At 39.1% G+C, this 18,746-nt stretch overlaps 2 protein-coding genes across 10 annotated transcripts in view; one reads left to right on the top strand and one right to left on the bottom strand.

Annotated features, from left to right (window-relative positions):
- The window catches only part of kif13ba (kinesin family member 13Ba), a 43,905-nt gene extending 32,415 nt beyond the window's left edge, over window positions 1–11,490 (top strand). Inside the window, exons 29-37 of one of the 6 annotated variants that reach the window (XM_079666445.1) lie at window positions 231–506; window positions 594–746; window positions 968–1,045; window positions 1,141–1,188; window positions 1,392–1,548; window positions 2,731–2,828; window positions 3,434–3,490; window positions 4,128–4,716; window positions 5,246–11,490. In XM_079666445.1, the coding sequence (XP_079522571.1) occupies window positions 231–506; window positions 594–746; window positions 968–1,045; window positions 1,141–1,188; window positions 1,392–1,548; window positions 2,731–2,828; window positions 3,434–3,490; window positions 4,128–4,716; window positions 5,246–5,451 (1,662 nt within the window). In that variant the 3' untranslated portion in view covers window positions 5,452–11,490. Of the gene's footprint in view, window positions 1–230; window positions 747–967; window positions 1,046–1,140; window positions 1,189–1,391; window positions 1,549–2,697; window positions 2,829–3,430; window positions 3,491–4,127; window positions 4,717–5,245 lie in introns of all 6 variants that reach the window. The other 5 variants (XM_079666444.1, XM_079666443.1, XM_079666442.1 and 2 more) reach the window with 5 other exon arrangements.
- Window positions 11,491–11,920: 430 nt separating this feature from the next.
- Window positions 11,921–18,746, bottom strand: part of LOC307028760 (homeobox-containing protein 1-like) — a 35,137-nt gene continuing 28,311 nt past the window's right edge. For all 4 annotated transcript variants that reach the window (XM_079664039.1, XM_079664042.1, XM_079664041.1 and 1 more), the window contains exon 10: window positions 11,921–18,582. In XM_079664039.1, coding sequence (XP_079520165.1) covers window positions 18,280–18,582 — 303 coding nt within the window. In that variant the 3' untranslated portion in view covers window positions 11,921–18,279. The remainder of the gene's footprint in view (window positions 18,583–18,746) is intronic.

The raw sequence follows: 18,746 nt of genomic DNA, 5'->3' as shown, positions 1-18,746 counted from the left end.
AAGACCTTTGACTGGCACTTTTCTCATTTTGTCCGGAAGATTTAAACTTTAACGGACATGTTGACTGGCAAAAAAAATTCTAACGGAAACTCTGGCTGTGACTTCTTTACAGCGTTTATTTATTTGTTTGGTTAAATGTAACTACAGCATTGCATAATTGTAGAGTACCTAAAGAAAAGGACAATAAAGATTTGTTTCCCTTTAACCAATGACCTTTGTCGACCCTGCAGGTGAAAGCAGAGGCATCATGGGACTCTACGGTCCACGAGTGTCCGCAGCTCAGTCGTGGGGGGGCGTGGCCGGAGCAGCGGGTCTACCTGACCATCCGGGTGGTGGTCCAGCTCAGCCACCCTGCCGACATGCAGCTGGTCCTGAGGAAGAGGATCTGCGTCAACGTGAACCCGGGCCGCCAGGGCTTTGCACACAACTTCCTGAGAAGGATGTCCACACGCAGCACCATACCTGGCTGCGGGGTCACCTTCGAGGTGGTCTCCAACATCCCCGGGGTAGGCCAGGGGAAACAAATACTAATTTCCTGCTTTGCTCAGCAACAGGGTGAATTATTAAACACAATCTTTTTTTCGTCCCATCAGGACGCCCCTGGTTCAGAAGACAGGGAGATGCTGGCCAACCTCGCTGCCAGCGCACACAGCAACCAGTCACCGGATGAAGAAGCTGCTATTGAGAAATACCTCCGCAGTGTCCTCAGCCTGGAGAACATCCTGACTCTGGACAGACTCAGACAGGTGGGTGGAGAAGCTGGGAAAATATAAAAAGTCTAAAACAGATAGAATTTAGATCTTTTGAATGACAGGAAGGTGTGCAGTTGGTTTTAACACACATAGAAGCTCAATAAGACGCAGGATATAAAATGTATCAAAGTTGTGATTTGTGTTTGTTTTTCCTGATTGTACCCCCCCCGATTGAGTGCTTTCTAATATGTTGAAAATGTTCGGTTGCTTTATAGGAGGTGGCAGTGAAGGAGCAACTGACTAGCAGAGGAAAAGGCAACAGACGGAGCATCAGTTCTCCTTCTGTCCACAGGGTAAAACATACACACAATGACATTATACTGCACTCAATGATAATCCAATATAGAACAATATAATATGAATCATCTCTCTGTCCATCCGTCCTCAGCTGTCCGGAAGTAGACAAGACCTGTCCACATCTTGCCTGGAAGATAAGGTAACATACCTGTGCTGGTTCCTGTTGGCTGTTCTTAAAGTAATGTGTTCAAATATTGTATGATTAATTGAGGATCCAGTGGTAATTGTCAGTCTTAAGTGACTAAATACCGAACAACACCTCCCACCTAATATATCTGTTCCTATTTACCATTGACATGTTTTTGTGTTTATCAAACCAATGTCCCATCATCTGTTCCTCAGGGTCGATGGGAGAGTCAGCAGGATATCTTCATGCCTTCTCAGTTTCACCGCACCCTCCCACGGCCCGCCTCCTCCCCCTCCACCTACTCCACCTCTCCTTCTTCATCCCAGTCTCCCTTCGGTATGACACCCACACAGAACCAGGAGCCGGAGCAAGGTAAACCCCCTCTCTTTACCCCCACCACTGCTCCTTTCTTCTTTTCTCTACCATACATTCCTCATCTCTTTTCCTCCATATTGCTAACTTCTATTCTCCCACCTTTCATTCTTCTCTCTGGGTTCATCATTTTTACTATAAACTCATATCTAAATGACTTAGCTCTGATGTCGAAGAGGAATATGTAAAAATCTGCCATATATTTTTTTGTTATTATTATTATATATAAATATATTTAGATTATCCTCCACTTTCCCTAGTCTTTTAACCAACTTTAATGTTTATTCATTTTCAGAATTGTAACTATTTTAATTCCAGTTTATTTAAAATATTGCCACTTGTGTTCACAATAAATTATTTTCTGTATAACAAATACTACGTTTTCTTTTTCTACGTCCAGGATATTTGAATAGTTAGCAACCAGAGATTTTGATGCATTTCTGTGCAGTAAAACAGGAAACTTGGAACCACATTGAGCCACATTTCCATTTGAAAAAAGTAATTGGTACAATTTGGAATCCAGGGCTCTAGATTGAAAGCCTGATATGATAGAATACATTATTTACTGGTTTTCAATATTTGCATTTAAACAGACAAAAAGCAAAATTCCCTACACAACCTAATGTGTCATTGGTTACCTAACAAACTACGTCCCCGCTCTGTTCCCTTTGTTTACCAGCGGCAGTGATGCGTAATGTCTCTAGTTCCTACCTGCTCCTTTTAGTGTTGCTTACATCCATTGCTGTAACATTCTTTGTCTAACGCATTCTTCTCTCTCAAATTCATTAACAAAGCATTTCAGCATTTCATGTCAGTGTCAGAAATCACGTTTCTGTGCTGTGCTTTAGGTTAGTTCCGTTCTGAAAATGAACAGAATTAATATATTTTCTTTTTTAGTAATTTCTGTTCCATAGTCCAGTGATTAGGATGTTTGTAATCTTGTTTCGATGGCTCAATCAACCGTCTGCGTGTTTTACGGCCGGCTGATGTCTTCTCCTGTCAGTCTGTCACTGTTGGGGTTTTTGCCATTTCCTGGACTCGCTTTCAACTTTCTGTCTTAATCTTTCACACCTCCTCTACCTCCTGCTCCTCGCTTCCTTCTTCTCCTATCCTCTCCTCCTCTCTCACCTCCTCACCCCCCTCCCCCAGGTCTTTCAGGACTTGCTGCCTCTTATCTTTCAGTTAAGGCGCTGGTTCCTCAGATGCCCAAACTGCTCAAGTCTCTGTTTCCAGCGCGGGATGAAAAGAAGGATCTGAGACCCTCGCCACACAGCCAGCAGGTGAGCAGAGACGCTGAAGTAGAGCTCCCCCAGGACTTATGTAGCTGTTTGAGAGGTGGAACCAGGGTGCCATTCATTTAGCCTTGCTGGAGAAATCAATATGAAATACAGGTTGCATACAAGTGTTCCTGTCATGACTGTAAGGGAAACTTCTGCAGCAATGGAGAGTCAGGACTCAGAGAGACACTAGGAGAGTTGGAGCTTTGATGTCAAACACTGGTGGTTTATTACAAGTATCGGCCGGAGAATTCACATCACAAGCCACAGCAGCCAGAGGTTCTGACTGCACGGGTACGTTGCCACATCAATTCTGCCCAGCCTCTCTCTCTCGATAGACCTTTTAACTAGTTTACAGAGAGTTAATCAACAGCTGGGAACACTGGAGATATCCCCAACATCTGGAGACACTGAATCACTCCGACTCTTAGGCTTTGTGAACGAGAGTTGCCCGGTCATAAAACTGAGAATGAGTGCAGCAGCACATTCTTTAAAGGAGATAACGAGTCAGGGTTGGTTATAAATGTCAACAGGCGAAAAGGTTAAGTATCTTAGGAGTAAGACAGAATTAACCCCTAACAATGACCTCGTGTGTTGTTACTCAGCAGCATGTCCCTCGCATCGTGACATCAGGAGGGGATGAAAATCGACTCAAGGCTGAGACGGTGAGATAATGCCCCGGTCTGCTTTCCCCTCTGTTGTTTGTTGTTTATTTAACATTTGAAGTGCATTTGTAATTTGATCTTTGTCCGTGGATATCCGCTGCAGTTTTCTTCAATCGTACAACCCTGTCATATTCCAGCTGCACAATGTAGACCCCGTTTTAAATGAAAGTGCCTACTGTTATTTATTTGTTCTCAACATAATTGTTTGGGGACTGACGGGAGATGGTCAGGCAGCCGAGGCTCAGATCATTGTTAAATGTTGTCCATAGTGTTTGCTAAGCTTCAGAAACAATAGATTTGACCCTTAAAGAATTAATCCAATGACTGTTTTTTGTTAGGCCATTTCCTCATAAAAACCCACGTCTTCTTCTGCTCGCCCAGTTTCTAATAGTATACATTAGGTCAGACAGTTTAGATTGATTTTGTCAAGTGACCTTGATGAGTCAACCGCCTGAGCTTTTAACTCAGTCCATTTTTTTCTGATTTTATTAAAAAAAACATCAACGGAGATAACACAAGTAGCATCAGTAGCACCATTTTCAGTCGTTTATTATTTTACTGATTATTGTTTTGTTGTTTTGCCTTGCATGCTCTCGTCTGTCCCCCTGTTCCTGTGGCAACCGTTGGTTTCCTGTAGCCTGCTATTCTGCGACCCGCAACCAAAGACCGACGGGCAGAGTTCCCAGAAGTCCCTCCTCTTCCTGTGCATGACCCGCATGACATCACCCCCCTCAGCCCCCTCAGCCAGTCGTCGAGCGGCTACTTCTCCAGTAGTGTTTCTACGGTTACCCTGTCTGACGTCCTCCAGCCCTCCTCCTCGTCCTCCTCCCTCCTGGCTGCTGACACTACGTTACCCACAAACCCCCAGACGCAGGGTGCTGACAGGAACGATGTTGTAACCTCTCCTTCTCAGTGTGGCGCCAAGATGGCTGTCGTCGCTCCACCCACTTCCCACAGCTCAGCCAATCACAACAACGTCTCCTCAGAAAACTCTGTCTCCGAACACAAGCTGGTCAACTCAGGAGGAGGAGGGGGGGAAGGCTTTGAGAGGCTGGAAATCTTTGTGGACGATGAAGAGCGTAGCAATAATGACGTACTTCCTGATTGGCTGTCAGAGGGAGCGTTTGTTACAGTAGGAAGCAATAAGGCCGGGACAGTACGCTACGTGGGAGTGACGCAGTTTGCTGATGGAGTGTGGGTGGGGGTGGAGCTGGAAACCCCTGTAGGTAGGTACACTATTAAAGGGTACATTTACCCAAATGACGCAAATACATGAAAAATGACTCGAGTATTAAAGCTTAATTAATAATGTTGACTTAATCAACTTTTTTATGCTTTGCAGCTTTCTGTGTTTATTTATTGAAAAATGTATTGTAAAATTCACAATGTGTTTTGTTCAATTATAAAATATTCTTCTCTAATACATCTAGCCTTCGCCAACAGTTTGTCCAACACAAAGATAATTACAGTTGTACTAGCGGCACATTCAAACAGCACCATAAATTACATTTATACAACCTCAATAAGAACAAATATATATTTCTAGGGTGATGACATCATTTAAAAAAACTTCATAATAAGGAAAAATAAAAAGACTATACAATTCTAATCTGTGGTTTTGTAATAGTCAAAACTTCTCTGTTAATGGTGAAGCTAGCTGAGACTTGATTGGCTCCTCTGTCCTTTGGTTGGTGGACCTGACTACACCTTAATGCTAAATGATTTCCTGTGCTGACCTTTCTTTCTTCCCTACAGGTAAAAATGACGGGTCAGTGGGAGGTCATCGGTACTTCCTGTGTAAACCGGGGTACGGGGTGTTGGTCCGCCCGGACCGCCTGTCCTGCCGCGACCGGACCAGCCGGCGCACGGGAGACTTCCCCGCCACCCCCCACGTCCCCGTCTTACGAGGAGAAGCCATTGTTGCGCGGCGGGGGGAGAACCGCAAGTCCTGGAGCAGTTGAGACAGGGAGGGTGGGATGAACCCCCCCCAGCCCTCCTCTTCCTCCTCTTCTCCCAGCTATGCAACAGGCTCACAGTAACATACTGCCTACCCTCCTTTAGATTGAAACTACATCCATTCACAGGTAATGGGTGGAACTAGAATAAAGACAATGGTGAGACCTTTCAGAACGAGTGCAAGTAAGTGGACGAAAGACTATGCAGAGAATATAGAAGTCCGTGGAAGGACTATTTACCTTATGGGAAGATAATTCTCAACGAACAGCGGTCAATGGGAAGACAGCTGAAGTGAGTGAATGGAGTTCAGTGCAGACTTTGTCCTAATTTGGAGTGTCGGAGCTCTGCGGGGGGGGGGGGGGGGGGAAATGTGGCGCTGCAGCCTGGAGGATGTGCTGCAGAATTTCTCTGAGCTAATATACAGGGATGCAAATGGGTCACATTTTAGGAAGGAATCACCTTTTTTGATAAAAAAAAAAGAAGACATTTGAGAATATTTTTTTAACTTTTTGAGTGCAAAAAAAGAGCATTTTAGATTGAAAAGCAGTCATCTTTTCCAGTTGGTTCCATCATAAATTATTTCTAGTGGTCAAAGTACTAGAAAAATAGAAATACTATTCAGCCTAACAACCACATTCTAAAACAGACAATATTTAATGGCCATTTTTGGCATTTCTTATCCTCCCTACACACTCAAAATAATGTGTTTTGGGATTAGTAAACCAAAATAGACCAAATCTGATTTTAAATTATGTTTTAAATTCAAATAGGTCAAAGTGACATACAGCTCACACTAAGGCAGTCAGACTGTGTGGCGAAGTGTTTGCATCCCTAGATAAGATGTCTCCCCTAGTCATCCTGAGACTCCATGTCCCAGAATCCCCTGCTCCCGCTGCCACTCCGCTGAACTCTCTACAGACTCATTGTTTGAGCCTCGTCTCCTCCTCCTCCTCCTGGACTCCTTTTTCTTTTGAAGATAGATCCTCCCAGAATGTGCCTTCACCATGGCTTGGTTTGCATTGGTTTCATTTCTGTGTATTTAATTGTAATTCTTTGTGTTTTAAAGAGAATGCCTTTTGCTAAGTGTGAGGTGATCTCAGGGACTGCAGAGGGGAAAGGACTTGTGTGTGTGTGTGTGTGTGTGTGTGTGTGTGTGTGTGTGTGTGTGTGTGTGTGTGTGTGTGTGTGTGTGTGTGTGTGTGTGTGTGTGTGTGTGTGTGTGTGTGTGTGTGTGTGTGTGTGTGTGTGTGTGTGTGTGTGTGTGTGTGTGTGTGTGTGTGTGTGTGTGTGTGTGTGTGTGTGGTTGTACATGTTGTACAGTGTTGCCCTGTATGCACAAATAATTGTTGTAGTCATAGTTGAACATTCTACGTGTAAAGCAGGAAAAGGTGTGTCCTTGTTGGACAAAGCCACTATGGGAGCAAGTTGTTTGTAGCGAGAGGCTTTAAAAGTCGATCTGTATGTTAGCAGAACGTGTGTGGTGCTGTTAGAGAGAGGTAGAAGAGTTTACACAGATTCCTCTAGCAAAATGAAATTAGAGTATATCTCCATGAGGGGCATAGTGGACGTCTGTTCTTGAAGGAAAATGTGCTGGTTGTGCTCAGTGTCTGACATTTAGACGCTAAGGGGCGTTGTAGCACTCTGGTGTTGTTGGGGGGGCGGGGGGGGGGAATAGGCATGTGCATGTGTCGAGGAAAAGAAAGTGAGAAGGACACGCAGAAGCTCAGCTGGGTATTTACCGCTTGAGAAGAGAATTGATTTGCTTCTATGCATTTGATCAGTTTTAATGATTCTAGTTTTGATCTTTTAGGAATTATGACACAACTGGGAGCTTCAAAGGTTAAAGCAGTTCTGACTGAGTTAATAATCCTGGCACGTCTGCCGTGGAAAATGCAAGGTGATGTGGCAGACAAATTAGTTTTCACATTCCAGAGGGACGTTTTACATTTACACAGGCCTTATTCTTTGTGTATTCATTGTGGAGGAGTATTAGCAGTGCAGCACTGGATCAGGCTTTATGAATACCATCGATTCATGAAGAATGCAGACAGAATATACTCATGTTCTACCAATGCTTCTCCACCAGTCACTAATGGGACACATTCAGGTTAGTTTACTCAGCATGAGAACAGTCTTCTGTAGTCCTTAACGCCCGGACAACAGTCTGTCATAATTAACCTTCATATATATTCAAATGACCAATGGCGTTTTTATTAATCCAAGACAGGAAATGGATAAAAAGCACTAATTTTACATATCTAATACATTAAAAGCTGATTAATTATTATGACATTATGGTGTGCAACACTGTCCTGCAAACAGGCCAGAATTAAAGTATTAAAGTATGAAAGGATTTTGTTCACGAGGGCTTTTATTTTGAAACCAAAACAGGAAGTGCCATGGTATACATTTATTATTTTCATGCCTGACATTTTCTAAAGATATAGACATTAACACTGTAGTGCTGGCAACATACGGTAACAATTACATTTCCCTAAAGCCGAGCAGAGAGAAAAAGGAAGTTCCGGTCCCTGATGATGTCATAGAGGAGAACCCCTTTCACAAAGTGCAGTAAGGTCTGTGTAAAGTGTTCGGTTTGAGTCGTCCTGAGTTGGATAGATGCTTTCTCACCAAGTGAGAAATAGGCATGTAGGTTGATGGAAATATAATATCACCATCACTAAAAAGTTCATATCCTGATGATGACAAACATGAATATGCTATTATATCCTGTTACTATAGTGACATTAAGTTAATCTATGTATACTATAGGAGTCTATTTAGATGTCTGATGCAATGATACGTCTGAATACATTATCTGGAAAACCACGTAAATGGTGTGTCCGGACATTATCATCTTTACGGATACATTATGTTTTTCCATTCCTTTTTATCATGCGTCTTCTTATCTCGAGACGCCTGAATTTACTATTTATATTTAAATTCTTGTACAGATGCATTTATCGCATGAAATAGATAAAGCCTTTTCTTTTCTTTTTTTAATATTGCACAAATGATTCCATGAATAATTGCTGCTATTAGCATTGTATATCTTCCTTTAAATTAATCCACTGATTTATGGACACTCTGTATCTCTTACTGTAGATTGGAAATCAGTAGTTTAAAAAAATACATAATTGCAGACCTGGAAAGCGAAAGTCGTTCAATGGCCAATATATATATTTTTGAATATGAAGTAGTAAAGTTCCTAAAAACGAGGCACTTTGTCATGGAAGCCTTGAAGAAGATGTGGAGGTAAAAGATGGAATATTCTCTGGGTGAGAAAGACAGAAATATAATATGGAAGTATGAGACAAAATAAATCACCATAGTCTAATTATAATGTATTTATTATCTGGCCTTATAGCACGGGACCTTCTGATTGGTCGGTCGGTTACTCTGGGTGGCTGTCTCGTATGTGATTGGTTGGAAAGGTTGGAATCCTGTTTGTTTTTAAATATTGTGGTTCAAAGTGTGTGTGTGTGTGTGTGTGTGTGTGTGTGTGTGTGTGTGTGTGTGTGTGTGTGTGTGTGTGTGTGTGTGTGTGTGTGTGTGTGTGTGTGTGTGTGTGTGTGTGTGTGTGTGTGTGTGTGTGTGTGTGTGTGTGTGTGTGTGTGTGTGTGTGTGTGTGTGTGTGTGTGTGTGTGTGTGTGTGTGTGTGTGTGTGTGTGTGTGTGTGTGTGTGTGTGTGTGTGTGTGTGTTGGACCCGGCTTTGACTCGGTTGTGTTAGCGAGTTCTTGCCAAGATGGGAAATGACCAGCAGCTACCACTTTACTTACTAAAGTGAAAGTTCCTGCCGTCTTTCCCGTCCTGGCCTGGCTCTGTTTTAGGGGTTTGAGATCACTTCAGGCTTCTGGGCGTCCCTGTGTGTTATCGTGCCTCAGAAACCACGTGTCCATGACTTATTTCATATCGTTCATTTTGCACAAAGTCTCCAGAACGGGAATCGAAAGAGTTCATTTCTGGATTGCTTCTAAACATAGGAAAAAATACAAACTGATTTTATTTAATGATTCTCACGTTTTTTCTTCTTTAAATTATACTGAAAATGTTTATTTTGTTATTCATTTCATATTCTCCATCTGTCAATCACTGCTCAACTCACTTTCAAGTAAAAGGATGTCGATTGATTTAGGGCTGTACCAAATGTCTAAAAACGTCATTCTTAACGAGAGACATTGAATTATAAATCAACATTTATTTTGCACGTCTATACATTTGGTTCAAAGCTAGTGTTTCTGTAGATAAAGATTGGGATAAACAAATATTATTAGTATAAACTCATATTTTTTGTTTATTTTTCCAAAATATCTCATTTTCACCATAATGGATGAAAAATGTGCTCACTTGCTTTCCATTCACAAAGGAAGGCACACGGTGACAAGTACTATTCATTAAAGGAAGTCGTTTGAATAAATAAAAAATACACATTTTAGCCGACAACTCAGTAAATAAAAATTGGCAAAATGTATTTATTTATTTTTATATTTTATATTATATATAATGTGTGTATAATTTGGTACAGCCCTAAATGAAATTGGGATCTATTGTTTTACATGACACAAATCATGCATCCTTAATACATGACTTTATCAGATGAGGCTAACATAGATACATGTAGCTGATGGGCTGCCTGCGATTTCAATAAGGAACTGTAAAAAGAGAAAAGTAGCATTATAATAAATAGTAATAACTGTTTTGCTCAGAATGGATTTAATGTTGTTTATCTCCGTGTTCTCCATCTCGCTGTGGAGATCAGAGCAAAGCCAGCAGTGTTATTCCTGTGACTGTATCAACCAGAAGAACCATGAGAACTGTTTCAATTTGTGTGTCCAACATATTCAAACTGATCTGTATCAATCTTCAGACAGCTTTTTTTGTTTTTCTTGTCTTAAGTGCTTTTATTTGTCTCAAAACGGTCCCATATATGTGTTGCATTTGTGGGATAGCCCTGCCTCAATGTGGCCTTCAACCTGGAGCCAGGCTGCTGTTTTTAGCAGGAACAATCCCATAATCCCTAACTAAACACATCACTGCTGTACTATACAACTCAAATGTGTACCTTGGTATTATTCAACAGGATTTCTTTTTAGTGAAAAAATTGGGATGCTGCAAGTGATTTTGGAACAAGATTTTCACTCCTGTATTACTGACTGCCTCACAGGTCATTGTGATGCCTCCTTGGTGAGAAAAGACCCGGACTTCCACACAGGGAATTTTATAAACCACCATTAAATTATAAAAAAGGACCACCACCACCACTGCCCTAAAGCTTCTTTCTACCAGGGAGTTTACACCACATGATCTGAGGTGGCGTTTTGTATTTTCCGGGCACTACAATACATTTTCCTGCCTCGGTAGTGAGTGGTCACCTTTTTTTACTACCTCCTCTTCAACAAATTCTGCCAACATCTTCTTCCCTGAGGCCTTTTTAGCTGCATCAAGTTCAATTTGTGCTTATACTAAAATATTAGAATAAACCGAGCAATAGGTGATGCAATGCGGCCTCGTTGCGAGTTTGTTTTTTCTGCAGTTTTAAAGGAAAGAGATTCAGAACTTCTCTTGGTGCATTTTAAAGGCAGTTGGTATCAATGCAGTGTTGCATTAAAATGTGCTCGATACCAGCGGCCATATTGAAGGGAGCTGTGTAATAATGGAAGCCCTTTGACCTTTCACACATTCAGCTAACGTAAAGTTAGAATAATAAAAATGGGATTTATGTCAAAAACAGTATTATTATATGACCGTAATAATGATTCTCACTTGTCTGTTGATCTTGTGGCACGGGTTTGCCTTCATGTGTTTGTGTGAGTGCACCATCAGAGTGGTTGTTCCGTGTATATGTATATATGCGCATATTAAGACTTATATAAAAAGAAAAATCTCAGCACAAGTTTGGGTTTTGATTAATTTAATTGTTTTATGTAATTCTATGCTGCAATCCAAAGAATAAAAATGTATTATAATACATTTATAATCTTTTTTTTTTATCATCTGAACAGTAATCTGGTAAGAAAAAATAAAAAAAGCAAGATTTAAAGAGTATTTGTTCTTTATTTCTACCAAGTGTTCATAGCACTTTTTTTTAAATGTATTTTCATATTAAACTAGGCCTATACATATTTACATATTTCTTAAAATAATTTGTTATTGTGCATACAGTACTACGTTATTTATAATTAACAATAATTTAATTTAAAAAATAATAATAATTACGAATTTGTATGACGTGATTATTTTTTTCATGCTATAATCGGTATTTTAACGACAAATATTATGGCATACTGTTCTTGAATTACTTTACTATAGGAATTAATTACATTTTACGGTATACTAAGACTTTTTTGATTCCAAGTTCTGCCATTTGTTTTTCAAAAACAAAAAAAAATGAACTTCAACCAGATCTAAAATTATTTGTGTAGTCGACTTTAACTGCTATACACCATCAGACAGACAAGAAAAACAGACACTGCTTTGACTCAGATCACTTTTTATTCCCTTGTAAATAGAATATCAATAAAAACACACCTTAAAAATAACAAATAAGGTTTATCCAACAGATGAAAAAGTAACAAAAGGCATATGTAGATTTTCTACATCGCTATTACAGAACAGTCTACCGTCCTAAAAAGGCACTAAATCTTGAAATAGAAAAGAACCCAGGATACAAATCAAAGTGACACAACAAACGTCCTGCTGAGGTCTAACAGTTTCATTCTGTACACTTATTGAATTGTTTATTGCAAAATGAAATGGAAACCCCTCTTTAGGTTTTCTTTTTTTACATTTTAATCAAGTTATATTGACAGTCATGAGCTGATTAAACAACATTAAGACTGGAACATCTACATTATATGTTGAATGGTTTCCACCAAGTCAATCCCGGGGGTCGGATCTGAAATATCAGTCAGCTTGTCCTTTCAAAAGAAAACCGTACAGCAAGGCAACTGAAGGCTCTAAAAACATACAACAGTACTGTAAGAAACAAAGTGCATTAGCAGCCTGAATCTAACTGGAAGAGCATATGCTTTCTAAACCCTTTAAGGATGGAACAAAGTTTTTTGCTTCTTTATATAATCAACTACAATTGAGTCACTTTCAAAAATTAAAGTACAGAGCCAATTTAGGGTCAAAAGCTGAAAGCCGAATGAAATGAAGTCCAGACACAAAGACCAGATATTAGGAATGACACGTGGATAAACAAAAAGGGATTACTTATTTTGTTGTTTTTTTGGTCTTATTTCAATTCTCTGCTGTTTTTCATTTCTTCTTCCTTTCATAGTTTTGGCTCTAAAATGACTCTTCCATTTCACATCAGTTTGCTGTTTCAGAACGGCAAAGTACAACTTAATGAGAGGACCACGAAGGCAGCACCTGACATGATTTAAAATCCTGAAATAATCTCATAACAGCACGTTATGGAGGAACAAGGAACCCACGGATTCACGTCAGAAGGCTTCTGCTTGGCAGATTTCAAAGACAATAAAAACAATTTCTAATTTGGCATGACAAATGAAAACAAGATGTTTTACAAACGCTTAAAGCAAAAGACAGCTGAGCTGCCGTACAATAAACACACATTCCACCAAACAATTGTAATCTCTTAATCTGAACTCATCAGATAAAGAGAAGTCTACCAGGATGAGAGGACAATTTCTATATCTATATTTTGAAGTTTATGAATTATACTTTTTTTTTCTGGAGTGGGTTTTCCCTGTTTTCAATCTTTATATTTATTGGCTCGAGTTCAAGAAGGACTTTCCCTTTCTTCAGCCGGGTCACAGTTAGTCTCCTCTGAAAACCAGCTCTACAGTCTACACGTTCACATTGGAGCAGCTGTGGAGGAACCTTGGGGGGGGAGGAGTTAGCTTATAGCTGAGCGGGGTAACGTGAGGTATTTGTGTCGAGTTTTTAACTCTCAACTAGTAGCTTAGCCTAAAAAAGCACCAGGTGATGAAAGGAAGCGGTCTGCTGTTACTGCATTGGCTCTGATAAAGTGAAGGATGTACAGCCATTGTGGAAGTCTGTATCATGCACCAAATCATTAAGGCACTTCAACTTAAAAACATACGGTACATGTAATGTGTTGACTTACAGGAAATATTCTAGATCACCTAACAACTGACCTGCTAAATGCAAGTATTATTTACTTTACGGGTGAGGAATGTTAATATGTCACAATACAGAGTAAGGTATAAGCTCACTACACTTACACAAACAATAAGAGGCCCGTGTCACTGCCATAGTCTGATAGAATTGACAGCAGGCTAACTGTTAGCAACTAGCAGCAGGCTAACTGTTAGCAGCTAGCAGCAGGCTAACTGTTAGCAGCTAGCAGCAGGCTAACTGTTAGCAGCTAGCAGCAGGCTAACTGTTAGCAGCTAGCAGCAGGCTAACTGTTAGCAGCTAGCTGGTGAATGTAGTGGAGTGTTGAGCAGCTAAAAAGCCAGCTTCCTTGGGTTGGTGAAAGCCAAAACAGGGCTAAAAGGAAAGTCAATATTGGATTTAAAGTCAATATTATAGTTTTGACCAATAGGATAATATTTCAACAACACTATTTAAAAAGTAAATATATAAAAGATATAGTGCATACTTTAGTTGGAAGTTTTGAAATGATCTCTTTGAATTTAAATTATGGATCAGATATGTGGGTATTTTAAATTGGAATTATAATTCCATATTTAGTTGTATTTTGAATTTCGTGCTGAATGTTTGAATGGTGCTGACCACTCAAAATGCTGCTAAAAGTTTAATTTAAAAGAAGTATTGGATAACTGAGTTATGTTGTTGCACTTTGTATTTATCCTATAGAATATAATATTTGTTTCAGTGTGAAAATTGTGTTTTCTAGATGCTGAGGTTAAGCAAAGTGCATTTATACTAATGTATTACTAAAAAGCGTATTTTCTTAAGAATAAAAAAAGGCGGTATCAGATTAGTATTGGTATGCGACATCAAAAGTGATATCAAGCAGAACCTGACTTTTTATAATTCTGTGTATGGATGCAGACGAAGAAAAAATGCAGACGAAGAATTCTACAATGGCTGTACTGTGATAAATAATTCTTGATTATACTAGACTATTTAAAAAAAAAAAACACTTATTTCTTTATTTGATTCAAGAGAATCCCTCTCTAAAATGTCAACGATAAGCTTTAATTTCTCCTCGTACTCTCTCGTCAGTCATTAATTCATACTGATCACTCTCAGCACCATGATATTGATCCAATAAAGTGTCATTTCAAATGAAAATACAAATCAAAACATGACAGTATGTGTTTAAAACACATGGCATATCCAGCTAAATACAGATATACCTTCACAAATTAAAAAGGAAATGCATTTTCCTTGCAATAATTTGACACATCTGATGCATCTTTGATAAGCACACTATCTGTAATACACAGCTTCATCCATCACACACACTCAGAAAACACACACAATTCAAACGTAATACTTTGGCTAATGCTTCACTCACCTCTCACCGACATGAAAGACTGACTGAAGCTAATATGTCATTATACTGTAAATAGAAATGGATCAGGATAAATATATATATATATATGCCCCAGTTCATATGATATACTGTGTATATATATATATATATATATACTTATGAGAGTGTGCACGTCCATACATGTGTACTTTATGTATGTATTCACTTGAATCTGTAGTAATACCTCCCAACGGACTGATCTGGTAGAGATCGTCTCACAGTGATCAGCCATCTGGGTTTATAGTTTCACACTAAACACAGTTTTAGCTACCATCAACATTTATATGTTGAGGAAGTTTTTTTAAAATGATTTGTTATTAATGTAGAAGCAAAGAGAGGCCTTAAGAAAGTCAGGACTAATAAGATCAAATTCTAATTGCAAAATCTGATCTCAGAATCGGACGCAGAACGCACATCCTGGTATTTTACGGCGTCCCGCATGTGACATACTTTGCACTGCGATATAATACTTGTTTACGGAACAGTAGATCTGTATGGGTATTGGAATACATCCCTAATTGAAAAAAATAAAATTAAAAAAAATAAAAACTTGAATTTCTAAACCTTTTAAAAACTCATAAAATCAAGGGTCGAAATTCAAGTTAAGTTAGTCAATTTCATAAATGTCTCAAGTTGTATAATTATAATTAAAACATTAACGCATTAAAGCTAAGTAGTGGCTAACCCACTATAACAACAAAAAGCCTCTTCAGTTGTCTTTACATTTTGAGAAATTGAAATACCTACTGAGAATTTCGAAGCGGGAAATCTAACCCCTCAAATGTAATTTAATTTGGGTTGTCCTTTCTTTACTTCCTTATATTAAGCTTATTATACCAGGGTGCAAAATGAGGAGTGAGTCATTTAGTTTCTTTCTTCTTTTTTCTGTTTTCAAAATCAGGTAACACTTTATATTAAGGTACACAAATTAATCATCAACTAGTTGTTAATTAGCAGTATATTGGCTCTTCATTAGTCATTATAAAACACTTATTAATGCCTTATTCTACATGACCATATTCTACAAGTAATAAGCCATTAGTTGAGAGTTTTCCCTCAATAACCCTGTAATTAGTGCTTATTTATTGCAAGGAAGGAAGTTGTTACATGAGTTTTGGTCTTAATATGCTCTGCTCAATATGGGCCTAATAGGAAAGTAGTAGCACAAGAATAGTAATTCTCCCATAATAAAACTATAAGTGTTAATTGTGTCAATAATAACTCAAAATTAGATATTTAAATCTAAGAATATGTTTTGGGGAATTGACAGTTCAGCTAGCAATACAGCAAGGTGATATTGACCTGTATGTTTCATATTTGCACATTTATATTTTTGTAAAATTTGTACTGAAGGTTGGACAGGAAACCGGGTACAGGAAGTAGGAGAAAGTGAACTGAATATAGCATGGCAGTAGATATCAATGAGTAGACTGCTACTAATTTTCCCTATGCAACCTTTAAGCCTTACACTTACACTGTAAGGATTAGTAACATGTATTGTGTTTATGTGATGTCATTTGGAGATGTTTAAACGGTTTAAACACAATGAGAAAATGTGTTAGCATACACGCTAGCATTAGCCATACTAGCCTGTATACATGCTTATTGCACAGCTAGCATTAGCTCTATTGACCTTGTTTAAACGTAGCGGTCCTATGTGTTAATCTGTGTATGTAACACTTGCATGTATGAGATCATTAAGTGCCTTGTAACTTCTTTTTGTATAGTTTAACTCTGTTTGAAATGTCAGTGGACTGTAAATAAGTCAATAAAGGAGCATGGCTGCCCATTCCCTGGCTCTCAAAAGAGTTTGGCTGGCTGTTTAATCTATGTTCACACTGAGACAGTACAACACATAGAGAGAACAGTACACCTAGTGTGTAAGTACATACAAGCAGGTCACACAGTATGATCACAAATACATAAACTCTGTTAAAAATCTGTTTTTATTAAAAAGTACAGGCTGCATATGTGTTCTCAGCCTTAGAGAAACTTGACATGTTTTGGTACATGTGTCTGAATCTCTCTTTAGAGGTTCATTAATAAAACAGATATGTCATTGTGTGCCTACTTTGTTCATGTACTGTTGAGGTTCATTTCATTAGTTGTGTGCTATAATGTATTTACAAAGTGTGAAGAGGAGGCAACTTTAGAATAGGGAATCTGTTCAGGTCAATTAGAGTCAAATTACTAGCTTATTGGTTATGAACAAGACTTCACTTTAAAATAGGGAACATATTCTGAGATAGAAATACCTAATTTTGAGTTATTTAGACGCAATTAACACTTATAGTTTCATGTCTTGTTACATAAGAAGAGATCATATTTGTTAAGTGTTATTATGGGAGAATTACTATTCTTGTGCTACTACTGCCTTATTAGGCCCATATTGAGCAGAGCATATTAAGACCAAAACTCATGCACAATAACTTCCTTACTTGCAATAAATAAGCACTAATTAGAGGGTTATTGAGGAAAAACTCTCAACTAATGGCTTATTACTTGTAGAATATGGTCATATAGAATAAGGCATTAAGTGTTTTATAATGACTACTAAAGAGCCAATATACTGCTAATATGCATGCTAATTAACAACTAGTTGATGGTTAATTTGTGTACCTTAATATAAAGTGTTACCAAAAATCATCTTAAACCCACCGAAATATCCCCTACCTGCTGTGAGCTCCACAGTACTGAGCTTATTCTGCTGATTCACTCATTGGAAGGAGCCAACAGCGAACCATATCAAAGAAACATAATTAACTGGGATGAAAAGCGCAACATCAGTTCAAATAACATGTGTTTTATCTTTTGAGGCTGTTCAGTTGTGTTGTGATCACAGTGCAAGACCCTGAAATGATTTGAACTGCGTCAAATACAGTGATGCCCTTTCCAACGAAATGGCATCACTTCCTGTTAGTCAGTCTTTACGGAAGATTTAAAATGCCTAAAACAAATCAGCAAAGAAATAACGTGAAAAACAATACACACTGTGCATTTACTATTTGAGACATAATTAAATCATTCCTAATCTATTTCACTTTCTCTGTTTGATTTGACTTATTTAGGCATGTTCTGTCTTCCATAGCTGGGGAGCAAAATAAAAGTAGTTAGTTATTTTTTGTTTTTATTATAATATACTAGTAATGCCTATAAGAGTGTAGCAGAGCAGGTTGGTGGTTGGAGGTAGGGTTGGGAGGTATCTCAGGGTTGGAGTTTACACGACTTTTGGTCTTTTATTTTTTTCCACATATTACATTCCTATAAAATCTGCTTGCATATTAACACACCTCTGATCCTTCTCCATTCGACCAATTAAAATGTCCGCTGACCGTTTCAGTCATCCTCCAGCATTTCCGTCTTGATGTCGATCCCGCCGCTGCAGCCCGCCCCCTCCACCTGATTGCTGTGATTGATAGACGCCTTCTCCAAACTGATTGGGTCCTGGGGCTCGGACAGCGTGGGCACGTCCTGCAGGGAGGGGGAGGGGGGGGACCAGGACACGCCTGTCAATCTGGACGCCTCCGCCTGAGGGCCAGCCGCTGACACTAAGGAGCGGCCCATCAGAGTCGTACCCCTCTGTCCTGACAAGCTTCCTCTGCTCAGAGCGGAGAACCAGCTAGGGAGCAGCGTGGGGACCTGGGGACGAGGGGGGGACGAGGATGAGTAGATTTTTTAAAGATGTTAAAGGGCTCTATCCATTTGTCTCTTCACTATATTGTAAGAGTGTTTCAAAATCCATCCAAATTCACAGGAGGTCAGGTTCCTAATGGTAGATAAAGTTGAAGAATGGAAAGACTCTT

The sequence above is a fragment of the Notothenia rossii genome, assembly GCF_949606895.1.
Source record: "Notothenia rossii genome assembly, chromosome: 2".
NCBI lineage: Eukaryota > Metazoa > Chordata > Actinopteri > Perciformes > Nototheniidae > Notothenia > Notothenia rossii.
Note: the sequence above shows the minus strand (reverse complement) of the source record. Positions and strands in the feature narration are given on the sequence as shown.